Source organism: Colletotrichum fioriniae (assembly GCF_027942845.1).
Source record: "Colletotrichum fioriniae strain IMI 355084 chromosome Unknown scaffold_10, whole genome shotgun sequence".
Classification (NCBI taxonomy): Eukaryota; Fungi; Ascomycota; class Sordariomycetes; order Glomerellales; family Glomerellaceae; genus Colletotrichum; species Colletotrichum fioriniae.
In genome coordinates this window covers 1,073,576-1,097,894 of record NW_027076846.1, presented here as the reverse complement: position 1 = coordinate 1,097,894, position 24,319 = coordinate 1,073,576, and the positions used below count along the sequence as shown (strand labels likewise).

Here is a 24,319-nt window from a genome sequence, read left to right as displayed (position 1 = left end):
TACGCATACGGATACAAGTGACAATAAACGTTTTTGTCCATCTCCAGCTGGCAGGTCCAAAAGTGAGTGCCGTAATTTCCATGTTGCCATGCACCCAGCTCCAAACACGGCCAAGTACCATTCATATGACCAACATGGCAAGATAGTACGTCGCCGCTTTTTTTTTTTTTTTTTTGACTCTGTGGGGCGTCGTCAAGAAGGATCAAATGGGACGACGGGAGGCCTGGGCCAACCTAGGTGCCTGCCACCTGGGTTCTTACCTCGGGGGGTGGCAGAACTTCGACTCTGGAAGCAGCCACGGCAGCGCGAGAGGGAAGAACTCAAGGAGAACAATGGGAGAGGGCAGGAAGGAGGGGGTGACCCTGCCGACGGGAGCTCTCGCGTGAAATGAGACTGACGAGATGGTGGTGGGTCCCAGACTCCCGAGTCCCAGTGACCACTGATGGGCGGCCCTTTCTCCGAGTCCTCCCCGCCTGGCGGATTTGTCTAAAATTTTGTTTTTTTGTTGTTTTTTTTCAACACCAGATCAATAAAGCAATCACATTCAATCAATCTCTCATTTCACTACCACGCACTTACATACGTACTCTGCATCAGTCTAGTGATTCCAGTCCACACTTTTCAAATCTCAGTCCACATCAATCATCACACACAACATTGACAGACATCCTTACGTACCGCCGAAGTACCTTAAGATACCTACCCAGATATACTCTGAGCATCCAGACGAGACGTGCATACGGATACCTACCAGGTAGTAAGGTACCTAGGTACCTTAGGTCCTGCAGTGGAGTGAAGGCAGAGATTTCATACGGCGTCCACAGTCCGGCGAGGAGCTTTAAGTTAAGGTACGGCAAGGGAAGCGTGCAGATACTACCAGCCACGCCACGCCACGCTCTCACTTGTCAAGATCTTAGGTTCCCATCTCGAAAAGATGCGTCACCCATCAATGAGCGACATTACCTCAGCATCCTGACATTTATGATTCGACTCCCATAATCCCTTGGTCCTTGGGATCCAAAGATCTGAGTTCCATCGCTTGCGCACTTCATCACTTCATACGACGTAAACTACCGACATGCGTCAACCCCTTTTCCCTACATGACTTACAACTTACAGCGCCTTCGCTACGGATGCATAGAGTACAATGGTACATTGTACAAAGATGCCTCATGCCTGTGTCAAGGTACCTGGCGGATTTGCCGCATGCTGCAAAGGCCCCTCTTCCCCTCTTGAGTCTTTTCGGCCGTTCGCGAAAAGCCTCGCGAGTCAAGCTTAGGAGGGTACTCGTGCGGCACTGCGGCTTGCTGCCAGCGCTGGTCAGTGATGAGAGTCACTAATCCCTCCACGAAAACTTAGATACGCAGTGCCCTACCACCATGCTCCGTACTCCTCCAGAGAGCTTCCATGCGGGCAGTGGTAATTGCGCGGTGGCAGTCACGTTGTCCGAGGCGTCTCTCTACTCCCGAGTCTCCAGCCTCTCAAGGGGATCTGCTTGGTCTTATTGATGGTCTGGATGGTTCATCCATGGATGTCGTCTGCTTAGACGTGGAGACAAGTTCCCTCTTATGCTCCTAGCGGCCCTGGCGGGAGCTCACCGGAGCTTGGGCGCCCTACTACGGAGCCGGGAAAATACCAGTTTTGGAAATTGGTTCAAAGGAGAAGAAACAAAACATGAACAGGAAACAATAAACAAAACGAAAAGAAAATAAATTAAATTTCGGAAAGAAATCGCCAGGAAAGAAGAAAGAACAAACCCGGGAACAGGAAGCTATCTGCATCCTGTCGTTGTCATCTACTCTAGAGGTCGGCGCAAGACAAGATTCGATTCACGAGAGACCAGCTTAGGTTGCTTTCGCCCATCATGACTAACACCGTTTACACTACCTTCCTCAAAGTCGTGATCCTTAGGTATTTACAAACAGGATATTCAATTACCCGCCAAAATCCTATTTACGTTCCATCTCAAGCCTTCAGCCGCCATGTCATTCTCTTTGGGGGGCCCATTCATGACCTAAAGTCCCCCGTGGCCTCCAACAAGCACCAGGCAACCTCTGAAAAGGTAGGCATAAAGGCTGCGCAGCCTGGTAGTCTAAGGTAAGAAACGACCTGACGGGAACGCGCCGCCGGAGGTACCTGCATGAATTGACACCTGCTCGTATCGTCCAATCCGGGCCGGGCACCAATTGACAGATGCACCTTCCACCCCGGCCCCCCAAGCTGGCAGGCACTTCTTTCCTCTTTCCCATCTTCCATCTTAAAAGTACCTCAAAGTAAGGTACCTTTAGATGGAAAGAAGAAAGTGCATCTGTGACACGCGACTGCCGCAACATCAGGCCAGCCGTGAATTCGTTTTGCAATCAGTTGACTTTTTGGACTGAAAATATTGACACATTGCCAACCGCAAGCCGCATACCGCAATTCTTTTCCCACATCAGCCGGGGGGGCTGTACATCGTCACATCGACACGCGAAACCCACTGTGCGGCGTGCTCAATTATCCGTCCGGCTTTCGCTTTTTTGAGACTCACTGTCTTATTCTTACCGTACCCTCTTACTTGTCCCTGTCTGTCAAGCTATTTCGCAAATTCCAACCATGGCCATTTATTCCGTTTCACCGTATGAACTACTTATCTCGGACTCGAAAACTTGTCTTTCGTTGCAATTTCCGTCCCGCAACCTGCTTTCGGCCGGTGGATCTGTTGTTATCAGTCTGGGAAGAAGAATCCGGCAAAGTAGCGTTTTGTTTCCCCTGCCTTGGTCGAGTCATCAAATGCTACCACGACGACATCATTTTGCTCTCACCCGTCCGTTTTGAGCTTCTCCTGAACCAGAACAGGACCTCGTCACGTCTTGACCTCAGGGCGCGGTCCATTTGCTGGTCCAGCCCGAACCTCCGTCTCCGAAGAGGCAAAGGCCGCTGTCGATCACCTTGCCAGCACCGAACTAAGCCTCCTGGCGGATGGAACTGTGCCGGTACGGTCAGGCCTTGCAACCATGGACTCAACCGACAACGTCTGTCCATGCCCAGTGTGCGAGTCTGCTCTTTGGGGTGGCCAAACCCTGCAAGGTATCAACTATCGCGTATCCATTCTAATGATTGCAAGAGTAGAGAGAGTGCTGTCTTCCGCTTTGGACTTTCTCTTCAGCTTCATCATAGTATAGATGCGATCCATCGCGGTGGAGCTGAGACACACAACACCACAGAGTACCTTATTCGTTGCTTGTGCTCCCTCGCGGCCCTCTTCTCCGGAGTGATACCGCCGCTCAGAAAAAGAAGAACCTCATCTCGTAACGTCGGCGCCGAGATTCAACTCGTCCAGGCAGTCAATTCGTCACCCGTGGCCAGATACCATGCCACTTCCAAGCTTCGGTTCGCAGCCCTCACCTGCAACCGACAGAGTCTAGCCAATGGGCCCCAGGACATGCTGCTCCTAGCGAATCCTGCGCTCTTTTACTGACACCAACACATCGGCCGACGTTCCAGGTAATGTCTGACAGCTTTGACACCAATGTCTCGCATTTTTCCCGACATACCTCAAGTCCAGGAGAACAAAGCCTAAGACTCCTCGTGTTTTCTCATCAGCTCAGCAACATGGAGTCATGGGCGACTGGTTCACGGTTCACATACCTTCTGCAGAAAAGCAACACAAGCCACCCAACGCAACCCACCCCATAGCACCCCCAATTTAACCCATCCGACCCGAGGTGGCAGCCTCTGCACTGTCTGCAGAGCAGAGCCCAGATGCTGGATCTTGCCGAACATCCATCGTTCCAACCATTCATCTGCATTTCCAAGCCCATGTCTATTCCATCTTCAGGGACTGGCGGGTCACAGTGGCTACCAATAGCAGCGAATACCCTATCGCTACTTACGCTCTGGAGGCCCTCACCGGAGACCAGGTGGTAATCCGCATGTACTCTTCCGTCTCATTGGCAATTGCTCCCACCCCCATAGCTACCCGATGACGTCGAGTACCTCCGACTTCGACGACGATGCCCGCATCCCCCGCCAGGTTTATGCCAACGGCCTTCAGTGCTTGAAAGAGCTTGTTGCCCCGACGCCCTTCCCGGCTTCGACAGTGTTGCCTCCCGCCGTGCCGCCCAATGTCGGCGTCTGCCGCCCACTGCCACCGCACAGCACCACGCCACGCCTTCCCACCCTCTAAGACTACGTACCATCGTGAGGACCCTTCAAAATGCCGTCAATGAGCTGCTCCAACCAATGCCGGGTTCATCCCGTTTCCATAATTAGCACCAAATCCTCTCTCGTCATGCAGGGACACACAGCGCCCGTTCCCCAAGTCAGAAATGTCGTGTCTCCTCACCCGGACCTGTTGTCCAACGACAACCGAGTGGGATTTGCGGAGAAGACCTGCCTCGGACACGGCTTTGGCATCATCTCTACTGGCTGCATCGCATTTCTTCCTACCTCAACGCACTCTGTACGCAATACCTAGTCGACCTTTGGGGGTGGCGCAGAACCACACGACTTCGTCATCAAAACCAGCCCATTTGCCTCAGCTCGCCCAATAACAACTGACTTCCGGCTTGCCCTGTTTACCGTCGCATTTTTCGGGGCAACTCACAACTGGCTCTTGGCCGGAGAGATCCCTGATCTACGCCTATCTACAACACAACTGCAGGAAATGAAACAGGCTAATTGTTGAAACGGAGGATTCTTGTCTTTGCAAAGCTGGTGGTCTGCAGGGCTGAATGCCTATGGCGAACCCTTGCCCGTCCATACGAGCCCCAAATCCCATGCACCATGACAACTTCACCTCCTTGATAGGCAACGGTCGAATCCACACTTTAAACCTGTTGTTCAGGTTCCGAGGAACGCGGGGTAGAAGGCGATGGAAGGAGGGGCATAGCCACACTCTTGTTCATCCATCATGCGCTCACATGACTGTACTTCTAATACAATAGCGTGCTGACTTTGTGCGCTTCGTAGCTTGTCCGTGGCAGCGCAAGTGTGGAGGTTCGGAGCTGTCGGGAGGATGCTCTCTCTCTCTCTCTCTCTCTCTCTCAACTTGGCAGTTGGAAGACTAGGGTACCTATTTGTGGATACGCGGCATTCGTGATTCCAAGTTCTTCATCAGGACTTGACTACATGGCTTCCTTGGTTCTTGGTTCTTGGTTCGATTGACAGCTCGGAGCTGATTTTGGAAATGATTTTGGGTTGATTTTCACGAGACACGTGCGAGTGATCGACGACGATGACGGGAGAAGTTGTCTCGCTTGATTTTTGGAGGCGAGCTCAACTTTTTGACTGCAATGCACGTGATAGTGAGGGGGTGGGGGTCGTTCCAGAGGCACTACCATTGACATTGATCGATCATGCCTATCAATGCGTATTCCAAGAAAAGAGCTTTGAACTGGGCTACGCGCAAGAAGCGTATCGTAGAGCTTGCCTTGCATTCCTTTGCGGTAAGTCATCTGATACAGAATCTACTAAGGTCAATTCTCGTCAGGGGGCGGACATCTATCGTCATGATATTGTGGAAATCCCAAGAGAGGCAAGGCCCATGATGTGTAATATTCTGAAGGGTCTGAAGTCTTGTTCTCCATCTTACCCTTAACTTGCTAATCCTTACACATGAAGATTCATTCGACAAAATGGAAATTTTCGTGGTAGGAACTAGTCTGCTTGAACTCATCCTCCATCGTACAAGCAACTTGAGAGGTAGAAGCTAAGCGAGCCCGGAATAAGTGAAAGGGATAATAGCAAATCCACAATATCCCCAATATATTGTTTCAACGCGGACACAGAAGACTTCGTGGCCGGAATCGATTTCGAAACAGCAAGATGTCCCCAAACTTCTAACCATCATGGCAGACTACACCGAATGATAATGCGGCTAGCCAACTCATCACAATCAGACGTAATATATATACATATATATAAAATAAAATAAAAAGAGAAAAAGATACACACGAAAAAGGGGGATGATACTCTTTCACACATTCTCAAATCAAGTTCGCATCCTTCTCCATATTGAGAATCCACTAGGGAGCGGCAGATGTGTCTATCCAGATGCAGCTCTCGCTGCCTCACCTAGCGCCCAGCCAGACAATGCTAGACAATGCCGTTCGTTAACGAAAGCCCAACTAGTATCTCAAGACCTGGCTTTTGCTCAAGGGCTTTAGCTCAGAATCTTACTGAGGTGAAGACGGCCATGTGTGACCCAGTAACATCAAACGCCCATAGAACAAATATATCCTTGAGTATTATTTGTAAATCTAGAGCCAGACTTCTAAGCACTCTAAGCACGCTTGCATAGCTTTATACAGTTCATATTTCAGACCTATTCCAATATATTACAGACAAGAAGATGAATCCCCCACCCCAGGGACATCCATAAGAACGACATCTCGAATCTCGTTACTCATCATCAGCCGGGGACGCCACTTCTTCAGGCGCCCGAGACCACTTTAAAAAACTATTCCAACTTTGATGACAAAGTAAATTTGCAACTCTACTGTCACAAGCGCCCATTTATTGACTTTAGACGAGTGGGAAAACTGTATAGACTGGACTGCTGAGTCAGGTATTCAGTGACGAATTGCTCACGACAGTAAGGGACGAGGGGCCTGCGTGTCTCGTGGCGATCACCTGGTCCTCTAGGGATTGGCCATTGAGAAACATCTTTTGCTTAAAGCTCTTTATCAGAAGACAACATCTCAAATACAGTTTAGAAGAAACTCGTGCGATTAACAGAGCTAACATAGAGATGAGCTGTTCTCGTCAGATGTCGCTTCACTTACACGGAAGGGCAGAGGAGGCCCACTTTTTGGGATCGGCGTCTTTGAGTGTGGCCTGTGCGCCCGGCACTTGGAGGGGTGAGCTTCAGCCACGGTGGCTTGACTTCGCGACGACATCATCAGCTTTCCAGACACATGTCCAGCAATCCCCGATTCTACAAAACCCGACCAAAATCGATTCCACCCGAAAGCGCCGTGAGCCTACGCGAAAGACCCCGGAGAAAGACATAATGGCTCGACTATCATCGGCGTCACCATTCACCGCCGGCGGCGCAACCCCTGAGAAGGGCGCAGCCGAGCTTAACCAACTCCTGCGACGACTCGACCACTCGATCCTCCATGCCGATCAGAGCCGCGAGCGCAGGTTACGGGCTAGCGAATTTGAGCGAGCAAGACTGAACTCGGTATGGGATTTTTGATGGAAGGCCAATACAGCGCCGTGCTTTTGTGCTCACACAGGAATTATCTTTATGCAGAACCTCGAATATGCCCGGAGTCTTCTTACTAGAGTAGAGCAGGAGGCGCTGCACGTCAAGCTGCTCTCTCGGAGGCAAGATATGCAGGTAGACCTGAACCGTAAACGCGAACTTCTCGAAAGGCTGGTGGACAGGATGCATGATCTCGAACAGGTGCGCTCTCTTTGACCCCCTCCAGGCGGAGGGGTACGGCGAATTTCCATGGGTCGTTGCTGACACCTGCGCAACAGTTACACGAGGATGAGGATGAGAACAGTTCAGATGGAGAGGACGTCCTGGCCGATATCATTCCGACACCGAGCGAGAGCATGGACTCGCGATCAACAGATATACCCACAGACAACACCCCCGAAGACGACGACGATGAACCAGAAATACCGGACCTGCCTCCGCCAGTATCGGCTGTCCCAAGAGAACCGTCAGAGGCGCCAACGGCACCAGCACGATCAGCAACAGAACCATCACCAGCACCACAAACACACTCTCCCCCTGACGCGGGCACAACGACAACGCAGACCCTCCGCTCCCGCGGCCCGGCACGCCCAGACTCGCCCTCCGCAACAACGACAGCCACAGCCCGCGCAGCCCTCTTCGCCTCCCGCCGCTCCAACACCATGAAATCCTCGGCCTCCGGACCCGCGTCGTCGACGGCGACGGCCGAGGCGATCCTGGACCACCAGCGCGCGGAGCAGGACGCGCTCTCCGAGTCGATCCTCAAGATGGCCAGCGCGCTCAAGGCCAGCTCGCAGAAGTTTTCGAGCACCCTCGAGCAGGACAAGGGCGTGGTGTCGCGGGCGGCGGACGGGATGGATAAGACGGAGAGGTCGATGGACGCTGCGAGCCGGCGGATGGGCACGCTGCGGAAGATGACGGAGGGAAAAGGGTGGTGGGGGAGGATGATTTTGTATGCTTGGGTGTATGGGCTCATGGTCGCCTTGATCCTCTTGGTGTTTGTGATGCCGAAGCTGCGGTTTTGAGACGCTTATGGTGTAGTAGGTATGAAAAGGCCTAGCACCTGTTTTGCGAAGATTCAGAATGTTTTTGGCAAGCTGTCTACAGGGGCGTTGGGATAACAAATGGGGCTCCATCTCTGAGTCAGTTACGAGGGGGGCATGGCACAAGCGGCACTACCAAATGCAAAGATGATTCGTCTTTATTTTTCCATCTTCTTTTGATCAAACCGGTTGTCCTCATTCTACCTATCTCGCCAAGTCTGCTGGTGTACCAAACTGCTCCCTCCTGCCCAGGGACTCCTTCACAGCCCAATCCAAGCCGCACACAACGCAAAAGCTAGCACACTGAACCCCCGAACGGAGCCGCTCTGTCCATTCCCCACCGACGCCGAGTGTTCCAGTGCCATCGCAGTCGAAGGCGAGGGCTTCGGGACCCCGAACGTTGACGTCTTTATTGGTCTACTCGTCGAAGATACCGGGGGTGTCGTGGCCGTCGGGGTAGCGCAGGGTTTCGCAGACGCGATCTGGGGCCTGGAGGAAGTAGCCGAAGCCAAAGACGACGACGATAATGCTGATGATGAAGGTGGTGGTAGCGGGTCCGTGACGAACGTGGGCCACGTATTCGCCGCGAGGGTCTGGATAAATTTGGTCTTAAAGTCGGCGCCGAAGCAGGCCAGGCCCGTTCTCTGGCTTTCGCCTGAGCCGCGGAGGAGGGTGCCGCAGACGGGGCTTTCTGTGTTGCTTTTGCGAGGGGGGGGAGGTTGTTTTAGTGTGTCTGAGATGGGATTGAAATCGGAAAAGGGGGGCAAATGGTAGAACGAAGATGGAGAAGGAGAAAGGTTGTAATGGTGAAAAAGGGTTAGTTCGACGTACCAGCAGAGCGTCCTCTCCCCGTTCTGCGTCTTGCCGCTGCAGATTGGGTCGGCGGGGCCTGGACAGGTCGAGTAGAGGCTCCCGCAAAGCCATCTGCCCGTGTTGTGGCATGCGATACTGGAGGTTCCGGCGCCGGCTGTGCAGGTGACTAAGGCGAGTTCTGAAAAGAGGTTGATGAAACTTTACGTTAGTCCTAGGTCCTTGTTTTACTCTCCTGGCCCGAGCCATTCCACACCTCCTCTTCTCCCTCTTCCCGGAGACGGCAATACTCGGGGGAGAAATATCCGGGCAGGCATAATGTAAAGATCATGATGAAAGCACAACTAACCTCTCCCCGCTCTGAAGAACCCGCACGTCTCCTTTCCAGTGCCTTCTGAGACGACCTGTCTCGGTGTCGGGACTCCGGGTCGCTGTTGGTCTAGCAGGCCGCTGTTCTTCGACCCGTCGAGCGGGAGACTTGCGCTCTCTGTCGGCACGACGATGGCGAGGGCGATGGGGTCCGCTGTGGTTGGAGACGGGAGGGTGCCGGCGAAAGCGAGTAGGATAGAGCGGCCCCTCATGTCGAAGAACGAAGAAAAGCAAGCAATGGAGAGGCTGAGAGACATGCCCTGAAAGATGGACGGGCCATTCTGAAGTAGGAGACGCACAGAAGGCCATCCTGACTTGGTACATATAAGTCAGGAGGCCCTTGGCATCTTTTTTTTAAGGACCGACTTGGGCGTTTTTGAGGTTCAAAGGTGGCTTAAACTGGAATAGAAATGATTAAAGTAGAAGCAAACATGTACAGTGAAAGACACAAGCGAAGTGAGTTGCCCTTGCGTATGTTCGAATCGAGACCGAAAATGAACGGGAACTACGTCTCTTTGTTCATCTTATCGCTTCCTCTGCCCTTATTTCACGCAAACATTCGGCTAGGGTTTTCAAGGGCGGACTAATTCTCTGTTATGTTGCTTGGTACCGAACCTCATGAATGGCTGTCGAGGCCTTGTCTATGGCCACGCGCTCTTGAAATAGCAACGATTAGGACCAGGCGAATACACGAGATGTGCCTAGCCGTCGAAGACGAAATCATCATGTTACCGAGCTCAAAGAGCGTGCAAACAGGTCTTAACTTACTCAACATGGCTAGACTTCGTCCATCTGGGAGATATGTATTAGAAGTTTCTCCATGGGATGTTCATGGTATTACATGCGTATTTGAATCCAGTATCAATACCGGTAAGATGCGAGGTAACATATAGATAGACAACCGTTATTAATTTCTAATCAGCGGTATCTCTGCTTGCAGGATTAACACTTATACTAGAGAAGAAAAGCATGATAATTCATTTCCGTCAGACCGCTTGACCCGCCAGGGCCTTTCGCATAGAACCAGATGCTGGAGAAACATTCAAGATCGCCACATCGTCGAGCAGTTCAACTCAGCCCAACTCAGCCGGTTTCATCGCGCTTCCTATAGAATCGTTCGCCGGCGCCTGAAACACATCCCGATGCGCAGACGAGGACGCGGGTGACGTGGGCGACAAGGGCTGATAGTTCCACTGCTCTCCCTCTTTCGGACTCGTCGGAGACACACACGGCTGGTCGCCGGCGAGCTCATGGCTAGGGGACGGCGAGACGTGACCGCCGCCCCTCGATTCTCCACCGACCGACGACGCCCGTCTCCGTCTCACAACGAGCCATGTGGCTACGCAGCCGGCGATGGCGAGGATGGTCACGCTACCGAGGACACCGCCGACAATGGCACCCGTCTGATTACCGCTAGATGGAGCAGCGCCGCCACCACCGCCGTTGGAAGGTTCTGGCGTCGGTGCGCTTGTCGAAGAGGCTGTCGAAAGTGTCGGGCCTGATGGGACGGAGGGGTTTGGCGTGTCGTCTGAGACTGTGGAGGAGGAGCCTGGCACGGATGTGGTTCGCGTATCTGCCGAAGAAGAAGAAGATGTGGTGGTAGCGGGAACTGGAGGAAGCAAATTGCTTGACGCGGTATACAGGTAGACGAGGGAATCCCACGGCAAGCCCTTCTCGCGACATCCCCAGAGTGTCTTGTCTTGGGCACCCTCTTTCCGGCGGAACTCCTGACACTCCCCGTTAAAGCTGTTTGTCGACGTGCTATAAGATTTCCGGACACTGTTAGTGTCATCTTTCATCCATCCAAGAATATGATGGGGGAGGTGATATACGAAGTTGCCTTGAGGGACGGGGGGACGTACCAGCACAATGTATCCCTTCCGCGAGTCTGAGATGGAAACGGACTGCACATGGAGTGACCGTGAGGCAAACAAGCGGTTGCTAGGGCCGCTCCACAGGCTAGATAGTCGTTTTGGATAGTGCAGCGGGTGTCTTCATCGCAAGTGCGCGATCGTATCACTGAGGCAACCGAAAGAGATATTCATCAGCATACCGTTCAGACCAGGATTCTCGGATGGTGGTTCTGTATACCAAGGGGCGGGATTGACGTTTTTATGTGGAAATCAAAGAGAGAATACTAACCCAGACCAGTTTCTTTAGAGAGTGTGAATAAGCCGCAGGTGTTTGGGCCTATGGTCACGGCCGTGGTGAGGGGTCTCTGCTCCAGTCTCTTTGCGACGGCATCTGAATTCATGAACACCGGCGTGAGTTGCGGTCGTGGCCATGGTTTTGCCCTCAGTAATGCGAGAATGCTGTCGTCGACTCCGAGCTCAGTCGATGGCTCTGACAGGTTAGGACGCCAGAATCCAAAGCTTTCCGCCGTCGGTATACTGGCCGCAACGATGAGGAGCAGAACCGAGAGGGTCTGCATCTTTGAAAGTTCGACCAGAAAAAGTACTCAATGAATATGAGAGAATATGAATTTGTTGGGGCGGATTCAATGACGAGGCAAGGAAAAAGAAAATCGAAGATGTGACGAAACAGATGGCAAATCGACGCGGAGGCTGGCAAAAAGGGGTTGCTCTTGGTTTTATACACAGCTTTGGCCATGCGTCTTTGTTCCTCTCCCATGAGAACAGTAATCATTTAAGGCGGAAAATTTGATGGAAGGGCTGTTTGTGGTATGTTCGATCGCGAGCTTGATCCGAGCTGTGCTCATTTCCCTTCTTTAAGAGGGAGGGTAGTACAAACACGCCCTCGTGGTGTTTGCCTCTATGTTTCTTCTCATCTGCTGGAGGGCAAACAATCTCTCGACCAGTCACTCGGCCCTCACTTGATTTTGACACTACAAGGTCCGTTTGGTACTATGCTTGTTGAAAAGTTTGTGGTACCGGATCCTAAATCGCCTCTCCCTTCCCCCCTTGCTGTTAGGAGATTTGGTCGAGCACTCCCACTTACTTGAACTTTGGAGGTATTGCAAGTCGCCGAGTCTTTAAGTAGGGCAGTATTGATACGTGAAGACGATCGTATCTTGCGTTTATTGGCGAAGCGATGAAATAAGTCCAACGCTGCATCACATCCCGCTCCACATCATTGTTGTTCCTCACAGATAGCCATCCATTTTGTCACCAATCATGAACCGATTTTTTCGCAACCCTCATGAGAGTATGTCAGGGCACTAATTCTTGCTGCTTCCGTAATAATGACCATGGTGATTCTAGGTCTCCAGTCTCATCCTGTGTCCTCACTCTTTGACCCAATTTCAGCCACAACTTATCCCTGAAGACCACTTTCTCATATAAAGCCCATAAACCCGAGAAATAAATAGATCCATTGAATCTGAATCGAAGAAAGAGATTTCCAAGGAGCTACTCGCAGAGATCCCAAAAAGACTCCTCAACTTCAGGCTCAGACTCGGTTCGGTCGACAGAACTGGGGTTCTTGGTTACGACGATCTGGTGAGAGTTGGCGCTGCCTTGGCCGAAGATTATGACCATATAAGCTAGGAAGAACTCGAACGTCTAACAGGGTAAAATTAATCTCAGCATCTCATTCACTTTGATACAAAAAGGGGGTGGAGAGAAAAGCTGTGCGAGGAAACTGACCCGGTAGATCTGGGGGCCGTACATGGCCACCAAAGCCTCTCGATTCCGGACAAAGTTGCCGTACCACTTCCGAACCGTCTCAGAGTAGTGGCGATCAAAGTTCTCTACACTATTGACTCTAAATCCGGCGGTCTCGAGCTGGTTGGTCAAGGATGCGAGCGAGGCATAAGGAACGGCGTCGGGGCAGACGTATCTGGCCATCAGGAGTCTCCATACGATATCCTCGTACTGCCAGAACTCATTCGCGCCCGCGCCCTCGAGGAAGAAGATGCCGTCGTCGGCGAGTAGGCTGTGAATGTGTTTGAAGAAGTCTGCATACTCGTCAGGACCCATGTGCAGAGCCATGGAGTTGCCGGGGCCCTTGTGCTCGGCGAGATGCGTGCAGACGATTTCCTTGTAGCCGCCTCTGATGGGAGGAATATTGGTATAATGGCCGGTATGGTTGAGACCAGTGAACGGAACGTGCGGGAAGATGCGACGAGCATAGTTGGCTAGCGCTTCACAGCCGTAGCCGATGCTGAGGACTCTGTGATACGAGTTGAGGTGGATCTTCTCGCAGATGACGCCGAGCTTGTTGTTCTCGAGTTCCTCGAGAGATTCTTGCTTATTGGTATCGCGGACAACACCGGAAGTGTGCATCATCCGGGGTCCCAGGAAGCCGCGGAGTACGCCAAGATCGAGTCTCCCGTGGGCTGGGTGGACATATCCGTCATCTGGGTACATAAGGATTAGACCTTGAAGATGAGACCTTGGTAGGATGAGAGACAAACTCACCATGAAAGCAGAGATCCTCAACAATTTTTGGGATGAGCTTGAAGAGAATGTGGTAGATGAGACCGAAGGTCAGACGGAAAGAAGCCCAGTCGTATCTCTTCTCGAGCATAGCCAGGGTGTCTCCGTTCATCTTGACGTCTCCGTCGAGGTACATCTGGCAGAAGGTGGCCATAGGGATCTTTCTCTTGCCGCGTTACGTGACATTTGCCGGATGCTTGAAGGTCATGTAGTATTCGATAGGACGACTGGAGAGGACGGTCTCACTGATGCGAGGGATGATGGCTGAAGCGATGAGCCAGATGCCGGCGATGCTGGAGACTGCTATAAAAGCGGCCAGAACGAGGTCGATGATGATTCCTCCTCCAGTGCCGAAGGAGAGGTAAAGCACCTGGAGTATGATGACGTACCCCAGGGCCAAGCTTCGACTGAGGGAAGGCATCATGGCTGGGTATATTATATGGCATTTTAGAAAGGTCGAGAGATCGGAGAGATAGGAAGCTATTTATAATAGAGGTTTCTTTAGCATGATACGGGGCTATCACCAGATCGTGACTGGCACCGGAGCGGGACTTGGAGTATTTTAATAATCCTTAGTCTCTTGTATATATTCATTGGGCGATATGTGACTGTTACTGGAGCGTAACTGATCTTGGAGCGGTCCATCAAGCGCCCCGACACTGCTTAGTTGCTCACGCATATTCACGTCACGATACGGGACTGTCGCCGGATCGTCACTGGTATTAGAAAGGAACTCGAAGTAAGCACCTAAGGTTTTCAATCAAATACGGTAGAGCTATAAGCCAGCCCTTGTCCAGTCCTCAACCTTGACAAGGGAGGATTTTCGGGCTTTCCTGTCACAAAGATCTACTCGACATCGACGATACCCGGCTTTCAAGTGAAATCAAACGATCCACTTGCGTTTTTAAATATGCCGGCAACGGTTACTGTTACCCAATGTGGCACGTGTTTTCTATACGATGCGCGACTATCACCAAAGAGGGACCTGAGATGGAACATAATTCTCTATAATCGAGAAGAAAAATTACTAGAGAGGAGAAATCTAGTAATTCTTCAGCCTCCAAGTGATCTCGCCTAAGAGACCTAACTCCAAGGGGTTATGACCCCTCATCTCGATTTCGACTTACAGAGCACCTCTTAGATCTTCAAACATGGTCGAAAACTGTCTTTGGATGGTCGTTTGATCAGAACGATAAAAGTCCTCTGCGGGCTTTCAAGCCTGCCATGCAAAGCTACTCTGTGTCAGGATGAAGGGCATTGGTTTGCCAGACTGTGTAAGCAAGAAGAAAGAATAGCCAGCCGACTTGATCAACGGAGTGACGTGGAAAGGTACGGCTTGACCTACAAGATTCATTGGCTACGTGTAGTTTGTATATGCGAGAAAAGACCCTGAGCTGCTTCCTTTCTCTGACTCTCTCTCTCACTTCACAATGCAGTCTTCCCAGAACTAAGCGAGGTAGCTTTCAAGAGGGCCAGCAGCAGCATAGTCGTACAAGGTATGTCTCTCCATATACTGTGAAAACAACTATGAATCAACTGATCCTATCTTCCACAGAAAAGTTTGCTTTGATCGGCTCTCCAAGCACACTCTGGTTGAGGAAGAACGTTTCGGGCGGAAGTTGGATGGATGTTGAAGGATTAAAGATGGTGTGGAGATGCAACCGCATGCGGGGAGCCGACAGAGGGGGGAGCACGGACATTGCAAGGGAGCTTACCCCAACTTTGGGGGCTATCTAGGTAGCTCCAAAAAGTACAAAGGGGCCATTTTGAAAATCGCTTATGAGGAGTTGGGAATAGCTTCATTTGATATCCTGAACAACAACAAAAATCCCAAAATTTCTAGCCATAGTGGGCCGATCGTCTCTCTATAGGCCATCAATCAAAATAGCGCAACCCGCAATTCTGCACTAGATCTTATCCACCATACCATTTTACCCTATAAACCAAGAGGTATATCCAAGAACCACATGCTTACACAGCTTCAACCCTGCAGATACAAACGTCCCTCCCATGGCCTCAAAACCGTCTTGCCGCCCTCAGACGCAACTCTCCCCTTGACGTCGTCGTAGTTTCCGACCCGAATCTTGGCGCCGTCGCCGGGAACCTCAACCGCCTGCTCCTCACCCGTGAAGTTCAACACCACGACGGCGCTCCGGCCCCCACGCGACTTCTTATACACAAACGTCTCCTTGTTCTCCACATCAAACAGCTCAAACGCGCCGTGCGTCAGCAGCTCGCCCTCATCCTTGCGCAGCCTCAGCATCTCGCGCCAGAAGTTCAGCACCGAGCCCGGTTCTTTTTCTTGCTTGGCAACGTTGATGGACCGGTACTCGTCGTGGACGCGCATCCACGCGCCGTCCTTGTTGTCCGTGAAGCCGGCGTACGGCTTGTCGTCCCACTGCATCGGGATGCGCGCGTTGTCGCGGCCGAGCAGGTTGATGCCGTCCATGACGTACTTGAGCATGTCGCTGCCCTCGCCAAACTCCTTTTTAATGTCGTCGTAGTAGTTGAGGGCCTCGATATCCTTGTAGTCCTCGATGCCCCAGCTGCGCGAGACGTTGGTCATGCCGATCTCCTGGCCCTGGTAGACGAAGAGCGTGCCCGTCTGCGAGCACATCATGAGCGCTAGCATCTTGGCCGACGTCTCGCGCCACTCGGGCTTGTCGCTGCCCCAGCGCGAGACGGACCTGCCCTGGTCGTGGTTCTCGCAAAAGGCCGTCGTCCAGCCGTCGGTGCCCTCGATGAACTGCTGCCACTTCGCCACGATGCGCTTCAGCTCCGGCAAGGTCCACTTCTGCGCCTGGTACTTGTAGCCGACGCCCTGGCCGAGGTCGACAATGTCGAACTGGAAGACCATATCGAGCTGGCGGTCGGCGGCGCTGATGAACTTGAGGACGTGTTTCGGGTCCGGGGTGTGGGGGAGCTCGCCGACGGTGACGGTGTCGTAGTGGTTGAGGACTTTTGCGTTCATCTCGCGCAGGAACTCGTGTATCCGCGGGCCGTTGCAGTAAATCATGTAGGCAGGCTGCTCGTAGGCGTTCTTGTTCATAATGGGGGCGTCGCGGAAGTCGACGCCCTTGCTGTACATATTGACCGTGTCGATGCGGAAGCCGTCGACGCCCTTGTCGAGCCAGAAGCGCATGGCGTTCTCGTAAATGGCCTCGCGCGTCTCCTCGTTCTCCCAGTTGAGGTCGGGCTGCTCTTTGGCGAAGAGGTGGAGGTAATACTCGCCCGTGGGCTCGTCCCACTCCCATGTGCTACCGCTGAAGTGGCTTCGCCAATTGGTGGGAGGCAGGCGGGTGCCGTCCTCGGCGTAACGGGGTGGCTTCCAGATGTACCAGTTCCGCTTGGGGTTCGTTTTTGAGGATCTCGACTCCTGGAACCACTTGTGCTGGTCCGAGGTGTGGTTGACGACGAGGTCGAGGATGAGCTTCATGCCGCGCTTGTGGCATTCCTCGATGAGGACCTCCATGTCGCGGACGGTGCCGTAGGGACGGTGGACGTCCTGGTAATCGGAAATATCGTAGCCCATATCGACCTGAGGGCTAGCGTACATGGGCGAGACCCAGACGATGTCAGTGCCCAGGTCCTTGAGGTAATCGACCTTGTCAATCATGCCCTGGACGTCACCGAGGCCATCTCCGTTGCCGTCCTTGAAGCTGGCGGGGTAGATCTGATAGATGACGGCATCCTTCCACCAGGCTCTGCTGGCGTTGTTCAAAGTTATCGAACCCATACCGAAAACCAGTCTGACAGAGCTGTTGAAAGTCAGTCTACCTAGAGAGAGATTGCAATTGGGTGTAAAAGAGAGAGAGAGAGGAGGGGGGAAAAGAAGGGAGAGGGAAGTGGGACAGTAGATATGCTCAGTACAGAGTAGAGGAGCGCAGGGCAGACAGAGCAACACACAAGAACTAGCTTGCGAGCTCAAAAAAGGGTTGCGCACCTGGAAGCTCCTCGCTCTGACTTATATACATACCTCCATCCTCACAAACCGGGCCACAGTCGACCTAAGCACGGGGGCGCCATTGTCTTTCCCCGCCCCCTCTCTCGGTCTCTCTCTCTCTTTGGTCTCGCTCTGGCTCTCAAGTTGGATCCAAGTCAGAAAAAGGTGGTCGAAAGACACTGGCAATAACCGAGGCGGGACACGAAACGTCGTGCGTGTGTGGGCCACGGTGCGGAAGATCGTCCCTCTCGATGACAGGCCGGTGCATGCAAGCGCCGCATGCGGGTGGTGGCCCTTGGTCCTCCTTGGAGTCAGTCCCGAGTTTACTTGCTGCCCGCGCGGGTGGGCGGCCACCTAATCATGCTAATTAGCTGTGTTTGCTAAGGTGCGCGTTCGACGGCTCATGGTGTGTGGGTGGTGGTGCGCGCTGAGCCGACCAATGACTTGGCCTGGAGGGAGCTCAATTCTCGCTGTAAAGTCTGGGAGAAATACCATTGGCTCCCCCCGCGCCGTGCGGATTGTTCTTGGAACCATGGTCCATGTGTGTGCCCCGCGGCGAGGTATCCGTTAGTCTTTGGGGTTGTCGAGTTCTGGTGTGGTGTGGTGTGGTGTGGTGTGTGGGAAAGTAGGTGGTGCATGGTGCTGCGTGTGTGTATATGTGTCTGCGAATAATACAGGCGAAGAAAAAGAGCGAACTCCACGCCCAACCCAGGGGCGCGGGTTGGGTTAGCGGGTAAGATAGGCGGACGGCAAAACTCTCGCTAAAATCGTAGATCGGGGCACTGCCGACCCCTTCTTTATTTGGAGAGTTATTGGAGTATTGGAGAGTCTTGGACCTTCTTTTTGTGACGGATGTTCATGTGCCATGTGCCTCTTGTGAGTTTTCTGTCTAACTAAGCTTACCATCCTGTTTACAAACCTATTACAACTTATCCGTCCAACGAAAACCACCCAACCAACCAACCAACCAACCCAGACAAGCTAGCTAGCTACCTTGCCTCAAGGTACGTAAAACTTGCGCACACTTACACCGTGAGATGATCCCAAGGATGGCCACGCAGCTTGGGCGAACTTTGAGCCGAGAAAGAGTGCTTAACATTGCCACTCTCAGCCAAGTGGTGTCAATTTACTCCCTACCCAGTACCTCCTGCCATGCTCAATTGCTCGTGGTCGCTGCTGTGCCGTTCTCCCAGAATGCCAAGCCTCCAGATGGACGATGTCTGGAAATGCAAGGAGGGGTTGTGAGTTCCAACTTCCCGCGCAAAACAAGAGAGAGTAAGGAGGACCAAGCTGTTCCTTCAACCACGACTCTTCTACACACACGCGGTCGCACACGACCTCTCTCTATTCGCGGATGCATTATCCGCTTTTTGCCTACCGCCTGCCACACCTCCGTCTGATCTACCGTCACGGGAGATTCTCCGACGACAGCTCCGACGACATGCGTCAAACCACGACTTGCTAATAATTCTCCCTCCTGGCCTATCCCCTTCTTCTCGGTACGACTCGGCCTTTCTGCCTTACCTTTCCTACCTTAGTCGCAAACAAGTCCGAACCCTGCCTCTCCCCGCCCCGAAGTTCAACCGCTTCAGTCGAATCTCTTCTTCTCATTCTTCTTCTCCTTCACCAGCTTTATCCGATCAACTTGTTGAGACGATCATTCCGGTGGGAGGTCGTTACCTTATACTCGTTCGGGAAATAACATCAATCCACTCCAGGACAGAGAGATATACGGCGTGGCAAGGTAACACTGACCAACCTCCTTGAAAGCTTGTTGTCACTTATCGACGACGCCAGGCGGGAATATGAACCTTCGTCCTGAACTTTGCCCAACTTTATATCTACGAGACGCTGTATCACGTATAGAGACCGCAGCCCGGATAAGCCGCCTAAGGCGGCAGGACGGCAGTGCCGCGTGCGTTCCTTGCGACTCCGCACCTTATCTTGCCGCAGACCCCTTACGTTTCTCCGACTTCGACCTTCCCTCGCAACCTAACTTATTACTTGACAAAGGCAAGTTTTATGTGAAGGCAACCCAACCACCCGACCTCTCGACTTCAGAGACCCGGACCGTGGGGCAGCTCAAGCTCAGTTTTCTCGCAGTCGAATGGGAATTTCTGGGATTAAGTTCAAGTTCAGTTCCCCCCATACACCCACGCAGGGTACCCTACCCTACTTACCTTAGCTTCGTACGGATACACGTGTGAATACGTTGTAGGGCCGATGATTCAGTCGGATATCGAGGCACCCTATCGAAAACCCTGGTCGACGTCCGGATATGCTCAGACAGGAAAGACAGATAGGAAACGCCGACTCTCTCCATCTGCACACTCTAGGTTCGGCCGACTGTTCGCCGAAGTGGGCAAATTTGCAGCTTTAGAGTTCCGGATAAGTTTCAAGTCATGTGCCATTTTTGTGTAATTCCCTATCCTATCATACTTAATACTACAAACCGCCAGAATAGACGCAAGTCGCTTTTGGAGATCCCCGGTTCCCAGGCGAATGAACACTCTTAGAATACCCTACTGTCGCCTCAAAATAAATGGGCAACCACTTCGGGCAATTCCGAGCTCTCTCTACTCCTCATCGTCATCATCAGCATCTGCCATGCTGGTGTCTGCAGCGGGCTGTGTCTTGTCAGCCTCATCATCAGAGTCTGCGCCCACTCCATTCTTCTTTGGGGCGTCATCCTCGTCTTCATCCTCGTCGCTCTCAATGACCCTGCCCCGCCTAGACCGTGAGCTTTGCTGCCGCCTGCTGATTCCGCCGTCCTCCTCGTCCTCCTCATCGGCGTCTCTGTTGTTGTCAACCTCCATCTTGTCCTCGTCATCGCCACCCTTTTCTTCAGCGTCAGACAGAGGAGAGCTGGCCTTTTCGAGTGCCCTCTCTGCACGATCCCAAGGGATCCTCGTCCTCATCATCGTCATCGCTGTCAACAATAATCTCCGCAGACTTGTACTTGCTGTTCACCGTAGACTCCTTCTTTGTAAGGCGGCGCTTCTTCTTTGTTGGCCGTTCCTCGCCAGAGTCTTCGCCGTCCGTCTCGGTGGCCTTCTTCTTGCGTGATCCTCTCTTAGGGCGGCTTTCGCCATCGCCCCTGGGCGCCACCTTCTTCTTTCTCTTGACCTTGTCGCCAGTCTCGCTGTCGGTCGTCATTTCGGCCTCCTGCCGGGCCTTCTCCTCCTCGGCACGACGCTCTGCAATCTCTCTGTCCCTTGCCGCGATTTCTTCTCTCTCCCTTCTGATCTTCTCCTGTCTCTCGCGTTGCTTGTCGAGAGCCTGTTGTCGTTCCTCCTCTCGTTTCCGAAGCTCGGCTTGACGCTGCTCGAGAGCGGCTTGCAACTTCTCCTTATTCTTTTCCTCGTACTCCTTCTGGCTGGCGATGGCTCTCTCCAGCTGCTTGCGTTGAGTGTTGCGGGCCATGTTGGCACGCTGCTCGACGTCGTGTTTTGGGTAAGGAGTCTGTGGATGGCTTGCGATCTCGTCGAGAGCAGAAATTGCGGATTCCAGCCCAGTTGCAGCCTCCTGAAGTTGCGCCAATGTCCGCTGGTTCTCGTTGAGAGCATAAACGGTAGTTGCCATTTGGATCTGAACAAAGGCCACATTGAACTTGTAGTGAACCTGTTCCGGTGCTGCCTCGAGTGCCTACAAATCATGTTAGAAGCTGCTGATACGATTGCCTGGAGATGGTCATTTACCTTTTGTGCGTACTTGAGCGCCTCATGGTACGCGTCCAGGAGTTTCTCGGATCGGCCCTTGTTGAGCCAAGTACGACCTAGACAGGCGAGAATGACCGGATCGTTACCCTTGCCCTCTTTGGACAAAGCAACCTCGTAATTCTCGATGGCCTTGGAGTACTGCCTGAGCTCGGCATAGATGTGACCCAGGTTGACGTAGACATGTGCATCCTTGATAGTGTCCCGAATCTTGACGAAAATACCCAGGGCCGTCTTGTAATCCTTCTTGTCTTCGACCAACGCGATGGCAATGCCCTGTGCTGCGTACGCATTCTTGGGGTCCAGAGAAAGGGCCTTTTCGAAAAACTCAACCGCTTTGCTGTATGTGGCGCTCCTCTTGGCCTTGTCACTGTCGCTTTCACGTCGCATCTCGCGAGCTTGGATCAAGTACAAATTGCCCATGCCAACCAAAGCATAGCGATCATGCTTGTCGTAGTTCTGCAGCGTGTGCTTGTAATGACGGAATTCATGGTCCTCGTTGATGTTGTGTGGGCGCTTTCTGGAGTGTACCTTGCCCATATACCAGCCGTACAAGGCTCGGACCTCGAGGTCCTGAGGGTTTTCTTGGTACAGCTTGGCAACAGCGTCAGGTCCCTCCTTGTTGGGGTTCCTACGAAGCTTGATGTACGCAAGTCTGGTCCTGGCATCGGTATAGTCGTCGTGGCGTTTCAGCAAACCTTCGTAAACCTCAGTGGCTTTGTCGTAGATACTTTGTGACTCGTAGCTTCGGCCAAGGTTGAAGCTGATCGTAGTGACCAAAGCATCCGTGTCGATCTCTTGATCCTTCTCGCCAATCTTCATGCAAGCACCCAGGGCCGCCTCAAACATTTCGCTGGCCTGCTCGTGCTTCTCAGACTGCGAGTAAAAGCAACCGATGTTGTTGAGAAGCTGCGGGGGGAGAAACTTGCGAAGAGCTGCGCGGTTCTCGGCTTCGTCTTCAATTCCAGTCGGACGTTCTTCCTCCGGAATTTGGTCGAGTTCCAGCGCCTCGACTTGAAGAAGACACTGCTGGGCCCTCTCAGGGAACTCATGCTCGTACAGACGGGCCAGATTCAACAAAACCGCAGCGTCTGGGGACATTCCCTTCTTGCTATCCTTCCAAGCACCTCGCACACCCTCTAGAAGCGAAATCGCCTTCTTCATTTCGGCCGACTTGTCCTCCTTGCCATCCGCGTCTTCGTTCGCGAAGACTTCTTCCGCGTACAAAGTGCCCAGCAAGATCATAGCTTCGTGGTTCTTGGACTGCTGAATCATCTTCTCCAACCGCAGCTTCGCCTCACCGAGGTCGCCTCGGAGCACTGCGAGCTGGGCAGCACCGAATTTCGCAGGCATGTAGCCACGCTCGGCACCGCCACGCGCATCGTCAGCTCGGCGGTAAAAGTCACTGGCGCGTTCGGGGTCACCAGTGTAATGCTCCTTTCTTGCCAAGAGATACCAGCCGTCACTTGCGATCGCATTAACGTCGGTGTACTGAATGGCCTTGTGTGCGAGCGAGTCTACCGTGCCGAGCTGTTTGCGCGACAGGAAGTAGCCGGCAAAGGTTGCGCATGTCAGCGGCATGTTCTTGTCGAGTTTGAAAGACTTCTGGGTGTACTCGGTCATTGCTTTCTTGTATAGGTGCAGGAACTCGGGGCTGTTCGTGGGGATGCGGCTGCTAGCGTCAAGATGGTAGAGACCAAGAAGAATATTTCCCACCTTGTGCTCGGGGTTGATTTCGATGCATCGCTCCCAAGCAAGTTTAGCATCGTCCTTGAAGCCCAGCTGCCAGAAACAGCAGCCAATGCCTATCCTCGGATCGGGGTCGACGAAGTTGGGCATCTTCTGTAGAACCTCTTGGTAGCTTGCCAGGGACTCCGGGTACTTTCCGAGTGAGAAGAAAGTTCGCGCCTTGCCCATCACCGCGAGCATGTTCTTCCCTTGCGACACTCGGATGGCGTCTTCGAAAGCCTTGAGTGCTGATCGCAACAAGTCCGCCTTTTCAGAGTCCACCTGCCCATGGCCTGTCGCCTTAGGAGTCTGCAGAGACGCTCTAAGCAGCTGCAGAACTCCACGAGCCAGGAACAGAGGAGGGTACGCTGGGTTGATGCGCGACGCATCGTTTAGCGTAGAGGTCGCTAGTTGCAGGTAATATTCTTTCGTCTTGGCTTCGGAGGCCAACTCGCCATCGGGCGGCACTCTCGGCGCTTCGCGACTCTTCCACAGATACATCCAGCAGAGGCATCCAATCATGCTTAGCTTTTCTCTGGGGTTGTTGTCGCGCATCGCGTTTCCACCTCGAACCAGCATCTCGATAGCATGGTCAATCTTCTTCTGCTTGGCGTAGGCCAATGCAACGGTCATCCAATAGGTTCGAGCGGCGCGTTCGTTTTCGAAAAGGGTGCAAAGTTCGGTGGGATCATCGAAAAGCTCGAGGAGATCGATTTCGACAGCTTCGTCTTCGGCTTCGCCTTGAACCGGGACGTCGATGGCAGCTGGGATGTCAGAGAACCGCTTGCTGACTGGCGCGCTGGCTGCGCCATTGGTGCCATTCATCGCGCCGTTCTTGAGGGCTGACATTTTGGCGGATGGGAGGCTATGACATGCCTCGGATAAGTTTGGTGTTGATGTGGATGAAAAGTGAGGCAATCTAGAAATTCGGGGGAAGCTGGGATGAGGCTGAGAAAGATCGATTCGTCGCGTAGCACTTGCCTGCCACGCCTGCTCAGTTGGCCTTGCACATGGGTCCATAAAAGGCACTAGGGGGAAGTACTCTTGCAGCGCAGCTGTTGTCCAACGCTGATCAAAATTTGATTGGTCAATCTTCCATCATACGTCCTGGGTACAGTCGT

General features: G+C 52.8%; 6 protein-coding genes across 6 annotated transcripts; 1 reads left to right on the top strand and 5 right to left on the bottom strand.

The window, feature by feature from the left end:
- Positions 1-6,994: 6,994 nt before the first annotated feature.
- On the top strand, positions 6,995-8,217 carry N0V96_008354 (uncharacterized protein; the record flags this gene model as incomplete). The annotated part of the gene is made up of 3 exons (XM_053189971.1): positions 6,995-7,168; positions 7,241-7,393; positions 7,471-8,217. 3 exons carry the CDS (start codon positions 6,995-6,997, stop codon positions 8,215-8,217), a joined length of 1,074 nt encoding a protein of 357 aa, XP_053052393.1.
- Positions 8,218-8,652: 435 nt separating this feature from the next.
- On the bottom strand, positions 8,653-9,626 carry N0V96_008353 (uncharacterized protein; the record flags this gene model as incomplete). Its single annotated transcript, XM_065758301.1, has 2 exons — positions 8,653-8,828; positions 9,395-9,626. The coding sequence occupies 2 exons, from the start codon at positions 9,624-9,626 to the stop codon at positions 8,653-8,655; spliced, it is 408 nt and encodes a 135-aa protein (XP_065613056.1).
- Positions 9,627-10,487: 861 nt separating this feature from the next.
- On the bottom strand, positions 10,488-11,326 carry N0V96_008352 (uncharacterized protein; the record flags this gene model as incomplete). The annotated part of the gene is made up of 2 exons (XM_065758300.1): positions 10,488-11,175; positions 11,277-11,326. 2 exons carry the CDS (start codon positions 11,324-11,326, stop codon positions 10,488-10,490), a joined length of 738 nt encoding a protein of 245 aa, XP_065613055.1.
- Positions 11,327-12,782: 1,456 nt separating this feature from the next.
- On the bottom strand, positions 12,783-14,232 carry N0V96_008351 (uncharacterized protein; the record flags this gene model as incomplete). Its single annotated transcript, XM_053189969.1, is given in 4 exon segments — positions 12,783-12,935; positions 13,020-13,732; positions 13,794-13,975; positions 13,991-14,232. 4 exon segments carry the CDS (start codon positions 14,230-14,232, stop codon positions 12,783-12,785), a joined length of 1,290 nt encoding a protein of 429 aa, XP_053052391.1.
- Positions 14,233-15,792: 1,560 nt separating this feature from the next.
- Positions 15,793-17,547, bottom strand: N0V96_008350 (uncharacterized protein; the record flags this gene model as incomplete). The annotated part of the gene is made up of 1 exon (XM_053189968.2): positions 15,793-17,547. The coding sequence occupies one exon, from the start codon at positions 17,545-17,547 to the stop codon at positions 15,793-15,795; it is 1,755 nt and encodes a 584-aa protein (XP_053052390.2).
- Positions 17,548-20,330: 2,783 nt separating this feature from the next.
- On the bottom strand, positions 20,331-24,047 carry CTR9 (protein required for normal CLN1 and CLN2 G1 cyclin expression; the record flags this gene model as incomplete). The annotated part of the gene is made up of 3 exons (XM_065758299.1): positions 20,331-20,550; positions 20,648-21,399; positions 21,453-24,047. The coding sequence occupies 3 exons, from the start codon at positions 24,045-24,047 to the stop codon at positions 20,331-20,333; spliced, it is 3,567 nt and encodes a 1,188-aa protein (XP_065613054.1).
- Between the last annotated feature and the right edge of the window lie 272 nt (positions 24,048-24,319).